The sequence below is a fragment of the Cervus canadensis genome, chromosome 2 (assembly GCF_019320065.1).
Source record: "Cervus canadensis isolate Bull #8, Minnesota chromosome 2, ASM1932006v1, whole genome shotgun sequence".
NCBI lineage: Eukaryota > Metazoa > Chordata > Mammalia > Artiodactyla > Cervidae > Cervus > Cervus canadensis.
The window spans coordinates 97,292,652-97,306,360 of record NC_057387.1 but is presented as its reverse complement, the minus strand read 5'-3'; the positions used below and the strand labels follow the sequence as shown (position 1 = coordinate 97,306,360).

Genomic DNA, 13,709 nt, shown 5'->3' with positions numbered 1-13,709 from the left:
TACTAGTTTTTTGGCCAGTGCCACCAAGGGCCATGCTCATGTAGATTCTGCCATTCCAGCCTCACTTATCCAACTGTTAATACACTCTCAGTAATGCTGATTTCCTCCAAGAGAAGCCCAGCTCCATGTCTCTGCCTTCCTTTCTTCCTCCTTCAGTGGTTTGTTCCTTCATTCATTCATTCATTCACAGATCAACTAGAGAAGGCCCACCCTGGGCTAGCCTTGACAGGATATCCCAGATGAAGCTTTACAAATGAGTGGGAGTTAGTCAGCTTTGGGGGTCAGTGGGAGCAGCATTTAGGCAAAGAGAATGGCCGGTACAAAAGTGTAGAGAAAATATGTGATATATACTTGGGAAGAGCAAGTAATTTGATGAGAAAATAAAACTGGAGAGATGAGAAGTGACCAGGAAAACCTAATAGTAATTACACACCTGGCCTACCCAGCCCACCGTGTTTAAAACTGCATCTGCTTTATCACTTGATTTTCCATAACGATCTGCTAATGTGCTGTGTATTCATTTACTCTGATGTTTATTATCCTCTCCCCACTGCTAGACTGTAAGCTCCTTGAGAGCAAGGGTGTGTATCCCCAGCACCTAGAACAGTACCAGGTAGGCACCTGGTAGGCATTCAGCAAGTATTTATTGCATGAGTAAATCTGTGCTGGACTTGAGTGGACTCTGGGATACAGAGTTCAAAGGTTCATCTCTCAAAATGGTCAGTTTCATGTCAAAAGTTACAGCACAGATGAATGTAATGCAGAGGGCCTCTCACAGAAGCGTTTCTGGCAGAGGGACCCACAGGACTGGGTGAACCGTGAGCGGCGTTTTCCCAGGCAGGAGGAGGGAGGGGTGGGGGTGCGCCGGGCAGCCTGCCGTCGTTCCCTGACCTGGTCCCCCCGCCACCTCCCCAGCTCTCTATGCTGTTCACAGAGGAGTGCGACAGGGTGCGGGATCTGATGCACGTGCACTCGTTCAGCTACGACTTCCACCTGCGCCTCGTGCATCAGCACGTGCTGGGCGCCCACTTGGTGCTGCGGCACGGCTACCACCTGACCACCTTCCTGCGACACTTCCTGGCCCACCACCCTGACGGGCCCCACTTCGGCCGCAACCACATTTACCAAGGTCAGTGCCCAAGGGCAAGCCAGCGAACCCGGAGAAGAACAGGCCGCAAGCCAGGCCCGAAGGGACCACTTCCGGGGGCCAGACCTTGTTTCTGTCTCTCCTCTCCTGTATTGTCAGTCGCCTTGTGTCACCCGGACCCTGTCCTCACCTTCTGTCTTAAGTAACTCCCAGTCTGTTTCCTGAGTTTAGAGCCTGAGCCGCTCTGTCCCATCTCCATGTCCCACAGGAGCTCCCCAGAAAGACTCAGTCTGCTCGTCAGTCAGAGCCTCGAGGACTGCTGTCCTCCAGCCCACCAGATCACTGTGTCTGGGGCTCAGTGTCTCCCGTAACTCGCCCCTCAGGGACCCTGGAGCTCCCCACCCCACTCATCGCTGCCCACCAGCTATACAACTACGTGGCCGACCATGCCAGCTCCTACCATATGAAGCCACTCCGGATGGCCCGGCCAGGAGGCCCGGAGCACAACGAGTATGCCCTGGTGTCAACATGGCACAGGTAAGGTGGGAGGGGACGGGTGGAGCTGGAGCCAGGGCCATCCTTGCCGCAGGGGGACCCGTGTTCTCCTAGGCCGGAAGGGTGGGCCTGGCTTCATCGGAACCCCTGGCTTGACGTCTCCCCGACCCCCACTGCTCAGCTCTGGCTCCTACCTCGACTCTGAGGGACTTCGTCACCAGGACGACTTCGACGTGTCTCTGCTTGTCTGTCACTGTGCTGCACCCTTCGAGGAGCAGGGAGAGGCCGAGCGGCACGTTCTTCGGTCAGCAGACCCCCTGCCTCGAATGCAGCTCTTGCCCGGTGGCCCCCCGTCCTTGCCCTGTCTCTCCTACCAACTGTCACACTCCTGCCCCCTGCCCATCCTAGGCTGCAGTTCTTCGTGGTGCTCACCAGCCAACGAGAGCTGTTCCCCAGACTCACTGCGGACATGCGCCGGCTCCGGAAGCCGCCCAGACTGACGCCTGAGCCAGAGGCCCCTGGGAGCTCAGCCAGTAGCCCTGGGGAGGCCTCCGGGGCCGGTCTGGCCCCCGGACCAGCTCCCCTCTTCCCCCCACTGGCTACAGAGGTGGGTGCGGCACGGGCACGGCTGGCTCAGCTGGTGCGGCTGGCTGGAGGGCACTGCCGGCGGGACACCCTTTGGAAGCGCCTCTTCTTGCTGGAACCACCAGGACCTGATCGGCTGAGGCTAGGGGGGCGCCTGGCCCTGGCCGAACTGGAGGAGCTCCTAGAAGCAGTCCATGCCAAATCCATTGGGGACATTGACCCGCAGCTGGTAAGGGGCTGGGATGGGTGCTCGGAATGCCACCAGCAGCCAGGGTAAAGGTTGCAGGAGTCTCAGAGGTGGCTCCAGGACAACAGATCCATGCCTGTGGACCTTCCCCCCAGGACTGCTTCCTGTCTATGACAGTCTCCTGGTACCAGAGCCTGATCAAGGTTCTCCTGAGCCGCTTTCCCCAGAGCTGTCGCCATTTCCAGAGCCCAGACTTGGGAACTCAGTACCTGGTAAGTTTCCTTGACCTTCCTCTGAAAGAAATCCTCATCAGAGGGATGACAGGGTCCCCCTCAATGAGTCCCAGCCTGACTACATAGGCTCTGGAGGGAGGTTGAGATGGAGTGACTACACAGGTAGACAGGAGGAAAACTCTTCAAGCACCAAGCCATAGCATGTGCCTCACTGAGAATAACCAAGAGCTGTGCTCTCAGGACCCTCAAAGGCCAAACCTTGGATAGTGATCCCAAGGGCCAAGCTCTGGAACCTTCTAAGTGGTTAGTTCATGGAGGTTCAAGTCCCAGAAAGGACTTCTTGGGCTTTCAAGACTTTTTTTTACCAGTGTGGTCCTCAAACCAGCAGTATCAGCCCCACCTGGGAGCTGGCTGAAGTGCAGATTCAAGGCTCCACCCCAAACCTGCTGGCCCAGAAGCTGTTTTTCCACCATCTCCACAAGTGCACATTGGAGGCTGATAGGTTACTGGGAAGTGCAGTGGAGAGAAGAGAGCTATCACAGTGGGCACTAGGGACGGAAAGACTCAAGGATGGGCCCAGTTGAGAGCAGCAGTTTAGGAGGGGTGAGGTTCAAGAGACTTCTGAAAAAAAAGTGCTTGGTCCATGCTGAGGGGTCCTGCCACATGGTGCTTGCGGGGAAGACAAAGCATCACCCAGAAGCTGAGGTTACTTAGTTAGGGTAAGGCTGCAGTAGTGTGGGCGAGTGTGAGCAGATGGCGGTGCTTCTGTGGGTGGCAAGAATGCTGAAGCAGGAATGAGTTTGGGGGAAGGGCGATGAGTCTGAGGCCCAAGAGGACCTTGCAGGACCACAGTCTAGAAGGTCTACGGCTATTGGGGACTGGAGCTCAGGAGAGGAGTGTAGGCAGCACTTACATGAACAGGTGGTCACTGAAGCCCCAGGCATGGAAGAAACTGCTTGGGGAGAGATCACAAAGCTGGGCTACAGGGACGGACATCCGGGAGGCCAGAGACACGAAGGGAGAGAGCCCCCCCTATTTTGCTGGGCTTCAGATGGTGATGCCCGCTTGTGCAGGGCCTTCTGGTCAAGGACCACCCCCCTCATCCTGACGTTGCCAGACAGGCTGACTGGGAGCCAGTGAGGATGAGGAGCAAGGTTGCAGCGCGGGCGGGCTCAGGTGGTGATGAAAGCCGGCCTTCCTCAGGCTGGTCCCGCCTCCAGGATGCCCTCATGGAGAGTCTCTGCCTCACTGTCCATCTCATTGTGTCTTTGGCTCTAGGTTGTGCTGAATCAGAAGTTCACGGACTGTTTTGTGCTAGTGTTTCTGGACTCCCACTTGGGAAAGACGGTGAGAACAGGGGTGGGGGGTTGTTGAGGGGCTTTGTGTCAGCCCCAGTGGGAGGCTGTACCCCAAATGCTCCACCCCAGAGCCTGCTGAGGTTGGGGAGCCCTGCTTCCTGGGCCCAGCCTGCCCGCCTCTCACCACTGCACCCACCCCGTGTTCCTTAGTCTCTGACGGTGGTTTTCCGAGAGCCCTTCCCTGTGCAGCCCCAGGACAGCGAGAGCCCTCCCGCCCAGCTGGTCTCCACCTACCACCACCTGGAGTCCGTCATCAACACAGCCTGCTTCACCCTCTGGACCCGCCTCCTCTGAGGGACAGGCCACTGAATGTCCTCGAATCATGGCTCTGGAAGGTTGCCCACTTGAAATCTTAGACCAGCCCTTCCAGGTCCCTGGGCAAGATTGGACACTGAGGGATGCCAGAGGTCGTGTGAATGTGTCTTGGGGGCCTGGTAGCAGGAGCTACGCTCCCTAAACACTTGCTGCCAGTGAGCAGCGCAGAGCTCCAGAGGGTCCGCTCACCTCCTGAGGTGCCCGTGTCCTCTAAGGTCCCCAGGCCCTTCCAGAAGGAGACTCCTCTTCTGCTCACCTGGCTGAGTTGGGAATTCTTCATATCAGGTGGCAGGTAGACCCCTTGGAGCTGCTCTGCCTGAATCCTGTCCGACACCCACCTCCCCCACCCCCATCGTGAGCCCTCTGGTCATCAGTTCCCGCTGGAACATCACTGCCAGACAACTGCCATTGAGATAAGACACCTCCGTTCGAATCCCAGCTCTGCCTCTGAAGCAGCTGTGACCATGGGCAAGTCCCTTGGCCGTTGTACCCTTGGTTTATCTGTACAGAAGGAGCACGCACACAGCAACCAGGCACAGACTGGAGGGCCTGAACGTGAGCTGTATGGCTCTTCTCTGCAGGAGGGAAGCGACCCAAAGAAACTAAAAGTTAGACACTGTGTGTCCTCCCCCTCCCCCTCCAATAACATACACACGTGGAAACGTTCAGCGGGTTGTCTTTATTAGAGGAGACTCAGTGGTGCTGCTCACCGTCCCAGAGGCATGTGGCTGGAGCGCAGGACCTCACTGGCCAGCCTGTGGGCGGCCCCTCATCTCCCAGTACGAACGCAGCCAACTCAGGCCCTCTACGGTGTCTCCTGATGGGAGCGGGGCGCGAGGCATCTCAGCCCATGAGGAGGAAGACAGCCCCTGTCCGACACTGTCCCTCCAGGGGCCAGGCTCAGCCCACCCTCACCTCGAGGCTGGTACTCGCAGCCCACAAAGCCTGTGTAGCCTTCATCTTCCAGCAGTTGGAACAGATACGAGAAGTTGAGCTCTCCGGGGCTGTTGGGTTCCCCCCGACCTGGGACCTGTGCCACCTGCACGTGCCCTGGGGGTAGATGTAGGGGGTGGGAAGAGTGGAAGGACAGAGGAAACCTCATGGCAGACCAGGAAGAAGCCAAGAAAGGGGCCTCACCAACAATGGGCAGGAACTCACGCACGTTCCCCGTCAGGTTCCCGTCCATGATCTGCCAGTGGAATAAGTCCTGGGGCAGAGATTCCCACCGTCAGAGACCCTGCAGCCCGCACCACTGTCCCTGGATTTGGAGAACACGGGCCCTCTGAGAAGCGCGCCCTCTCCCCCACTTACCATCTGTAGCTGGAGGTTGGGTCTTCCCACCTTCTGTAAGATGGCTGCCGCTGGGAGAGAAACCAGGGACACGGGGGTCATAAGACTCAAAGAGGGCTCGAGAATCAATGGACAGGAGGTGGCAGGGGGCTGGGGGCCTACCCTGCTGGGGCGTGTCCAGGAAGTACCGGGGATCCGTGATGCGGGTGTTTATGGGCTCCAGCAGTCCCACGAGGTTCTCCTAGCACCAGGCCAGATCCATGAGTAGAGCTGTTCCTACTGTGCTTCCCCTCCACATACATATATGCATGAAGTATGTGTGTCTGCATGTGTTTTCACTGTTGTGTGCATGCACAGCCGTGTCCAACTTTGAGACCTCATGGACTGTAGCCCGCCAGCCTCCTCTGTCCTGGGATTTCCCAGGCAAGAATACTGGAGTGGGTTGCCATTTCCTCCTCCAGATGACCTTCCTGACCCAGGGATCAAACCCACGTCTCCTGCATTGGTAGGCGGATTTTTTACCACTGTGACATCTAGGAAGCCGCTTTCACTTTCTCACCTGAGCCAAAACCTCAGCTGCATGCCTGAGGTTCTCCAGGAAAACTGTCTCCATTTCACCCCTGACCACGGCTCTGTCAGCCCCCTTGGGCACTCGGCCAGCCATCAGATGAATCCTGTGGGGAAAATGGGGCTGGAGGGGGCTGTGGAGTCCATCCTCCGCGAAGAAGCCTTCACTCCCACGCTCCCTGGGCACTTCTCTTTCAGCTGCCCTCCCACTGCACCAGCCTCCCATCTCTCCAGGTCTCCAGTCGGGACCACCTGGCTGTGGTGCTCAGGCCTCCCAGCGCCCTCAGACACTTAGGTCCACCTAAGACCACGACCTTTCCCAGATTCCTTCTGAAGGCCCACCATCCTCCTGCTTCAGAGACCACAGGTCCTCACTCAGCCCCTCCTGTGCATCCAGATTCTCCTTTTCCATGGCCCTTCTCCTCAGGCCTCACCTTTAAAAAATTACTTTGACCCTTATGCTCAGGTATTCCATGCTGCTTGCCTCTCCTCCTTGCATCTGTTTCTTAGCTTCTTCCCATCTGTTTTCTGCACACACACACTTCCCTCTGCCTCATAACTGCTTGTTGCCAGTTCCTTCTCAGCCTGGTTGCCCTGTGCAGGACTTGACATTTACCTTGATCAGCCCCACTCCGAGTCCCCCACCTTCTCCCTTCCCCCCCTCATCTTTCTCAGCCACCTCCAAAGCAGATAGGCTTCACCTCCAGCCTCATAAACTCTGTGGAATACACCAAGCCCCGGGGGCGTGAGGCTACTACATCCCTGCCTGGAATGCTCCTTTGGTCAAGCAAGCACCCACCACGGAAACCCAGTTCTACATCACTACCTGTTAAGAAGCTTTCTCTGATCCCAGACCGAGTTAGTACCCACTCTGCTCCCAGGTCTCCTTGAACTGACCAGTCCTCTTAATGGACCACTGCTTTGTTGACTGTGTTATGTCCCAGGTCATACTGAGTTCCCAGCATGAGGTGAGCAAGAAAGAGTTGCAAACTGAGTGACATACACACAGATGAAATGCAAAAGGCGATTTACAAGGGACCAGGACTGAAGAGGCAGAGACGGGACTACCCCTGAGCCTCTTCTCTCGCGGATTATGGGGGCGGGGGAGTGGAGAGGGGAGGTTACCTGGAACAGCCCAGAGCCTTAGCGTACAGCACCGCCTGCTCCAGGCCTTCTCGGAAGGCCGCCTGCCTCCCGGGAACAGCCCCCAGCCCATTCTCCCCCTTCTCTCTGTCTCCTGCGGAAAGAATGGGCCTCAGATCCCTGCTCCTTCCCCCCGGCCCCACCCTGTCCCGGCCCGGGCCCTCCCGGCGCACCCGAGGGCGTGTTGATTAGCACGACCCGTAGCCCGGCTTCCCGCGCCGCGCGCGCCAGCGCCTCCGGCGGCTCCGCATACGGCCAGCCGATCTCGGCCGCTTCGAAGCCGGAACTGCCCGCGGCCCGGAGCCGCGCGGGAAAGCCCGAGAGCTCCGGGAACAACCACGACAGGTTGGCCGAGAAACGGAGTGGAGCCATGGCTACCCGAGAGCGCGCGCGGGGCGGAGTCTCCGCGGCTGGAAGCCTGCAACCTCCGACAGGGTCTAGCGGGGGCCTAGAGGGCCCGAGGGGCGTGCAGGGCCGGGGAAAAGGCCGGAGGGCCGCACTTGGGGGGCGGGGCGGGGCGGGGCGGGGCGGGGCGGAGCGTGGAGGACTCGGAAGTGGTGAAGGAACCCGGCCCGGCCGCGTGGGGGCGCGCTGGCGCCGCGAGCTGGGTGTCGGCCCTCTCGGGCTGGGAGACCCGTGGGTGGTTAAGAGCCACGGACCTACCAGGAAAGTGCACTTTTCCGGACGGGAGAGGAAGGCTCGGGGAGGGGGCGCGGGCCCGGTTAGGGTGAAGGAACGTGGATGCTAACAAACGCTTGGTGTTTACCTTCATTATATTCAGAGTATCTGTTCATTAAAGAACTTCTGAAAGCCATGTGCCGCACCACTCACCCGTTAACTTTCCTGTACAGGGCAAAAACTAAACACGTGCAGTCTTGTCTTAGAAAACCCTGATCACAGTGTATATGAGGTCTTATGGCATATTATTTCGTTTTCCCTGAGAAAACCTTGAATTAGCTGCTCATTCCACACCCGAACAGCCTAGAATTGACCACGCTTACAAGGGTTTCAAAGTGTGTGTGTGTGTGTGTGTGTGTGTGTGCGTGTGCTATAAAGGCTCTTTAATGCACCTTTTGGTTCCATCTCTGAATCGTTTTCTCAGGTTGCTCTTGTAGGTACAAAGTTCAAAGTCCTTTGTAAGGAAAACTGCCCCCACCCCCGGACTCCGCACCGAGCGGCTGTGGGCGGGCTGTCCCCTCTCAGCCCCAGCTGATTGGGCCACGGAAAGACATCTGATCCAAGCGCAGCCAATCCACAGGCGGGCCCGAGACCCTTGTCCAGTTTGTAAAGCTAAATCTGGCCAATTAGATTCCCTCTTGGAGAGTTCTAATAAGGAAATACTGAGAGCCAAGTAAGCGGTGGGTTTGGCAGATGGTTTTGGCTGTAGAAACTAAATAAGCCGGAATCAAGTGGTGAAGAAAATTAGAACAGAGAAGAATAACCGAACACTACGAGTAGGCGTAGCACATTGAGATACCGCTGCTTTAGAATTCCCAGGTCTACGCTTCCCCAAGCCAGGTTATTTAGACTTTCCCTGGTTTCTGTGTCTGTAGTCTCCTGGTGTTTCTTCAGATCATCCGAATAAATTTATTTCAGCCACACTAGCCCAGTTGAATCCCTGGTGGCTCAGAGGTTAAAGCGTCTGCCTGCAGTGAGGGAGACCTGGGTTCGATCCCTGGGTCGGGAAAATCCCCTGGAGAAGGAAATGGCAACCCACCCCAGTATTCTTGCCTGGAGAATCCCATGGACAGAGGAGCCTGGTGGGCTACAGTCCACCGGGTCGCAAAGAGTCGGACACGACTGAGCGACTTCACTTTCACTTTCAACCCAATTGAATAGGCAGATTCCAGGTTGGGATTACATGGTGAAAAAGTAGGACCATGCTTAAGTTTTTTATGACTGTGCTAATGTGCTGTGGGCGCTAAGTCGCTTCTGTTGTGTCCGACTCTGTGCGACCCTATGGACTGCAGCCGGCCGGGCTCCTCTGTCCATGTCCATGGGATTATCCAGGGGAGAAACCTGGAATGGGTTGCCGTTCCCTCCTCCAGGGAATCTTCCCGACCCAGGGATCTAACCCGTCCCAAGTCTATCTGCATTGGCAGGCCGGATTTTTACCACTAGCGCCACCTGGGAATGGTTTCTCAAAAACGTAGTTTTACACTCAGATGACACATGCATAGAAGCCATCTTGATCTGCTTCCTGTGCTAACTTTGACAAAAGGCAGCTTGAAGTGCAACGTCAGGAGAACCCCTGTCCACTGTCTTCTGTCACTGCTCACTTGCATCTCAAGTCAGGCTCACCCAGCCACCCCGGGTCCAGGCTGAGAGTTAGAATTAATCCAAGTTCCTGGCAGGTGCTGTTTCTTCAGCACTGCCTCTACGAACAGACGGGTGTCAGCTCACCTGAAATCAAATCACTTTATTTCTTGCCCCTCTGCATTTTGCTTCGAACTCTGACTCCTCCAGGAACATGTTTCTTGGAAGAAAGTGAAAATGAAAGTCACTCAGTCGTGTCTGACTCCTTGCAATCCCATTCACTATACAGTCCATGGAATTCTCCAGGCCAGAATACTGAAGTGGATAGCCTTTCCCTTCTCCGGGGGATCTTCCCAACCCAGTGATAAAACCCAGGTCTCCCGCATTGCAGGTGGATTCTTTACCAGCTGATCTATCCAGAAAGCCTGACATGTTTCTTGGGTACTGTCCAGTAAGGATATGGCCTCACTAAGTTTAACATTTTAATCAATCTCAAGTTCAGCATGTTTATGATCCACTGTTGAATGCAGAGTAACATCTAAGGTAAGTAATTCCTTATTAACACTTCACGGTAAATCTCTGAGTATGCAAATTCTGTTTAAGACTTTAAAAACACCACCATCTTCTTGGGTCTTTACCAGGAACAAGATTTGTCCAGGCTCCAATGGTCTACCCGTTTTTTGCTTGTATACCCATTTTAGGGCAGCAGAGATAATGTATAAACTAGATGTTCATGACTCACTTTTCTCCTTATATCCACCTTCACATAATGTATCAAAACATATACAAGAGGAGAACAATGCCCAGGAAAATTATTTTCTTTAGTCATCATTTGTCTATGCCTTATCCCACTTTGCAAAATAAGCATTACACTAAGTTATTATTACAAATCTCGATTCTTTGCATTTAACTTTTCTTTTAAATTTATTTAGTTATTTTTGGCTGCACTGAGTCTTCATTGCTACGCATGGACTTCTCATTTCAGTGGCTTCTCGTTGTCGAACACCAGCTCTAGGGCACTCGGGCTTCAGTAGCAAACGGAGCGTGAGCTCAGTAGCAGCAGCTCCCGCACTTAGCAAGCTGTGGCATGTGGGATCTTCCCAGAGCAGGGATTGAACCGGTTTTCCCTGCATTGCAAGGCAGACTTTTAACCACTGGACCACCAGGGAAGCCCTGCATTTAACTTTAATTAAAGAATGTTCACAGGTATGATGATCAGTTAAGAGAACAAGAGCTTGTAAATAATTATGTGGATGATGGCTGAAACTTGCACGTAGAGTTCAGAGTCTCATTTGATCACCGATTGCACTTGCCAATGTCATAAAAAAATATTGCAACTCATATTTGAAATGCAAATCAAAGCCTTAATGAAATTTCATTTAATACTTTCCAGATTGGCAAAAAAAAAAAGAAAAACCCACCCTAAAAGGTAGACAATAGCAAGTATTGGAAGGGATTTGAAACAACTGGAACATTTATTCACTGCTGATAGGAGTATAAGTTACTACAACCACTTTGGAAATTAATTTGGCATTATCTCTTAAAGCTGAACATTCATATACCTTTGATCTAGCAGTTCCATGCTCAGGTTTATCCCCTGGAGAACTTTGTGGAGAAGAGTACCCAGAATAATTCAGTGATGTTCATAGCAGCACTATTTATGCAGCAAAAATAAGGAACTAACTCAAATGTCCATCGATACATATATAGATGAGTTGTAGTATGGCCCTGCAGTGTTGTTTATAAAAGTGAAGGGAAACCAGTGACTTAAATGATAAAATTGAGTGGCTCTTGGATTAGAGTAATGCATGAAGACTTAGTGACTTTGGATCAAATTGAAAACATCAGTATGAACACATCAAATGGATAAATCTCAGAAACATAATTGTGAGTGAAAGAAGCAAATCACAGAGAAATATATACAGTATGATTCCACTTACATGAAGTCGAAAGCAGGGAAAACCAAGCAATACCTTGGGTAGGAATACAAACATCTATGGTAAGACTATAAAGAAAAGCAAGTGATCACGACCACAAAATTCAAGATGATGGTGACTTCTCGAGGGGGAGAGAAGGGGGTGGTGTTGGAAACTTCAAAATTAAGGGTCATCCCCTTTTCCTGGTGTGTTGTGATCACATACCTTTATTACATTCTCTGTATCTTACATATATTTTATGAATATTTTGTATCTGTTTTATATTTTAAATGATAGCATTTTAAAACTTTTGATATGCTTTATTACCACCTGTTGGCACATTTTATATGAACATCTTCATTTCACTATCATGAGAATCTCAAGGTTTTTCTACAGACTCAGCTTGTTTGTGTTAGACTATAATTGCTACTTTTTAGATTCAGCATGTCACTGCTCAGCCTAGTGGTCCTTTACTATATTATGGGCTCAGAACCTGTGGGAGGCAGCCTGTAAAGTGATCCCTGGCAATCTCCACCTTCTGGTCGTCATGTCCGCTCCCCTTGAATATGGGCTGGACCTTGCAGTTCACTTCAAACAAATAGAATACAGCAAAAATAGAACAATGTCACCTTGGAGATTAGGTTACAAAAAGGCTTTAGCTTATGTTTGGGTATCCTCTTTCACTCACTTGCTCTGAAGAAAACCAGATGCCATATTGTGAGCTGCCCTGCGGAAAGATCTATGTCTATGAGTCTTTCCAGAGCAACTAAGAACTGGCCACAACTTAGTGACTAGGGGCCAATGCCTCTAGCTGGCAACCTGTGAATGAGGTTGGAAGCAGGTCCACTCCCACTGAACCTTGAGATAACTGTATCCTGACCAACACCTTGACTGCCTCATGACAGACAAGATTTGAGTCAGAGACATCCAATTAAGCCACACCCAGTTTCCTAGCTACAGAACCTCTTTGGTAGTAAACATTTGTCATTTAAGCCCCTGAGTTTGGGGTAATTTCTTAGCAGCAATAAATATCTAATAGAGGTTCTCTTTCTTCTCTTGTTTGGGAGAATTATTTCACTTTCACCACTTCTTCATCTTAACTGTGAATAGGTTCTGCCATCTTCTTATAAGTTCTTCTCTCAACCCAGCCACAGTGATTGGTCAGTGAGTGGACACCTGACCCAAGGTAGACTAACCAGAGTACCTGTTATAGACATTGTAGATTGCCTACCCAATGTCTGTTCCCTCTTTTCTCCTTAGTTGAACCATACCTCATGGGAACATTTTGTTCAGTTGCTGGGTCCTGTCTGACTCTTTGTGACCCCACAGACTGCAGCATGCCAGGCTTCCTTGTCTTTCACCATCTCCCGGACTTTGCTCAAACTCATGTCCATTGAGTCAGTGATGCCATCCAACCATCTCATCCTCTGTCATCCCCTTCTCCTCCTGCCTGCAATCTTTCCCAGATTAGGGCCTTTTAGAATGAGTCCACTCTTCACATCAGGTGGCCAAAGTATTGGGGCTTTAGCTTCAGCATCAGTCCTTCCATTGAATATTCAGGGTTGATTTCCTTTAGGAGTGACTGGTTTGATCTACTTGTAGTCCAAGGAACTCTCAACAGTCTTCTCCAACACCACAGTTCAAAACCCTCAATTCTTTGGCATTCAGTCTTCTTTATGGTCCAACTCTTACATCCATACATGACTACTGGAAAAACCATAACTTGGACTATATGGACCTTGGTTGGCAAAGTGATGTCTCTGGTTTTTAACACGCTGTCTAGGTTTGTCATAGCTTTCCTTCCAAGGAGCAAGCATCTCTTAATTTCATAGCTGCAGTCATAGTCTGCAGTGATTTTGGAGCCCAAGAAAAGAAAATCTGTCACTGATTTCACTTTTTCCCCTTCTATTTGCCATGAAGTGATGGGACTGAATGCCATGATCTTCGTTTTTTGGATGTTGAGTTTTAAGCCAGCTTTTCCACTCTCCTCTTTCATCCTCAGCAAGAGGCTCTCCAGTTCCTCTTCCCTTTCTGCCATTAGAGTGGCATCATCTGCATATTTGAGGTTGTTGGTATCTCTCCGAGCAATCTTGATTCCAGCTTGTGATTTATCCAGTTGGGCATTTCACATGATGTACTCTGTATATAAATAAAATAAACAGGGTGACACTTAGCCAGAGAGAATAAAGTTGATGTACAGAGTGCTTCCCAGGTGGCTCAGTGGTAAAGACTCCACCTACCATGGTGGAGACACAGGTTCAATCACTAAGTCAGGAA

At 52.1% G+C, this 13,709-nt stretch overlaps 2 protein-coding genes across 5 annotated transcripts in view; one reads left to right on the top strand and one right to left on the bottom strand.

The window, feature by feature from the left end:
- SZT2 (SZT2 subunit of KICSTOR complex) overlaps nucleotides 1-4,928 on the top strand; it is a 52,311-nt gene extending 47,383 nt beyond the window's left edge. The window contains exons 66-72 of one of the 2 annotated variants that reach the window (XM_043461617.1): nucleotides 916-1,129; nucleotides 1,471-1,624; nucleotides 1,764-1,886; nucleotides 1,991-2,396; nucleotides 2,510-2,626; nucleotides 3,866-3,934; nucleotides 4,096-4,928. In XM_043461617.1, coding sequence (XP_043317552.1) covers nucleotides 916-1,129; nucleotides 1,471-1,624; nucleotides 1,764-1,886; nucleotides 1,991-2,396; nucleotides 2,510-2,626; nucleotides 3,866-3,934; nucleotides 4,096-4,239 — 1,227 coding nt within the window. In that variant the 3' untranslated portion in view covers nucleotides 4,240-4,928. Of the gene's footprint in view, nucleotides 1-915; nucleotides 1,130-1,355; nucleotides 1,625-1,763; nucleotides 1,887-1,990; nucleotides 2,397-2,509; nucleotides 2,627-3,865; nucleotides 3,935-4,095 lie in introns of those variants that run through there. The other variant, XR_006268177.1, reaches the window with a different exon arrangement.
- HYI (hydroxypyruvate isomerase (putative)) lies at nucleotides 4,921-7,776 on the bottom strand. 3 transcript variants are annotated; one of them, XM_043461621.1, is made up of 8 exons: nucleotides 7,434-7,774; nucleotides 7,243-7,354; nucleotides 6,110-6,224; nucleotides 5,713-5,791; nucleotides 5,572-5,621; nucleotides 5,398-5,467; nucleotides 5,176-5,310; nucleotides 4,921-5,077 (listed from the first exon to the last, which is right to left on the bottom strand). In XM_043461621.1, the coding sequence occupies exons 1-8, from the start codon at nucleotides 7,630-7,632 to the stop codon at nucleotides 5,004-5,006; spliced, it is 834 nt and encodes a 277-aa protein (XP_043317556.1). In that variant the 5' UTR covers nucleotides 7,633-7,774; the 3' UTR covers nucleotides 4,921-5,003. The 3 variants fall into 3 exon arrangements, with proteins under 3 accessions (XP_043317556.1, XP_043317555.1, XP_043317554.1); XM_043461620.1 differs by having other exon boundaries at nucleotides 4,921-5,310; nucleotides 5,419-5,467; nucleotides 7,434-7,776; XM_043461619.1 differs by having other exon boundaries at nucleotides 4,921-5,310.
- Nucleotides 7,777-13,709: the final 5,933 nt, after the last annotated feature.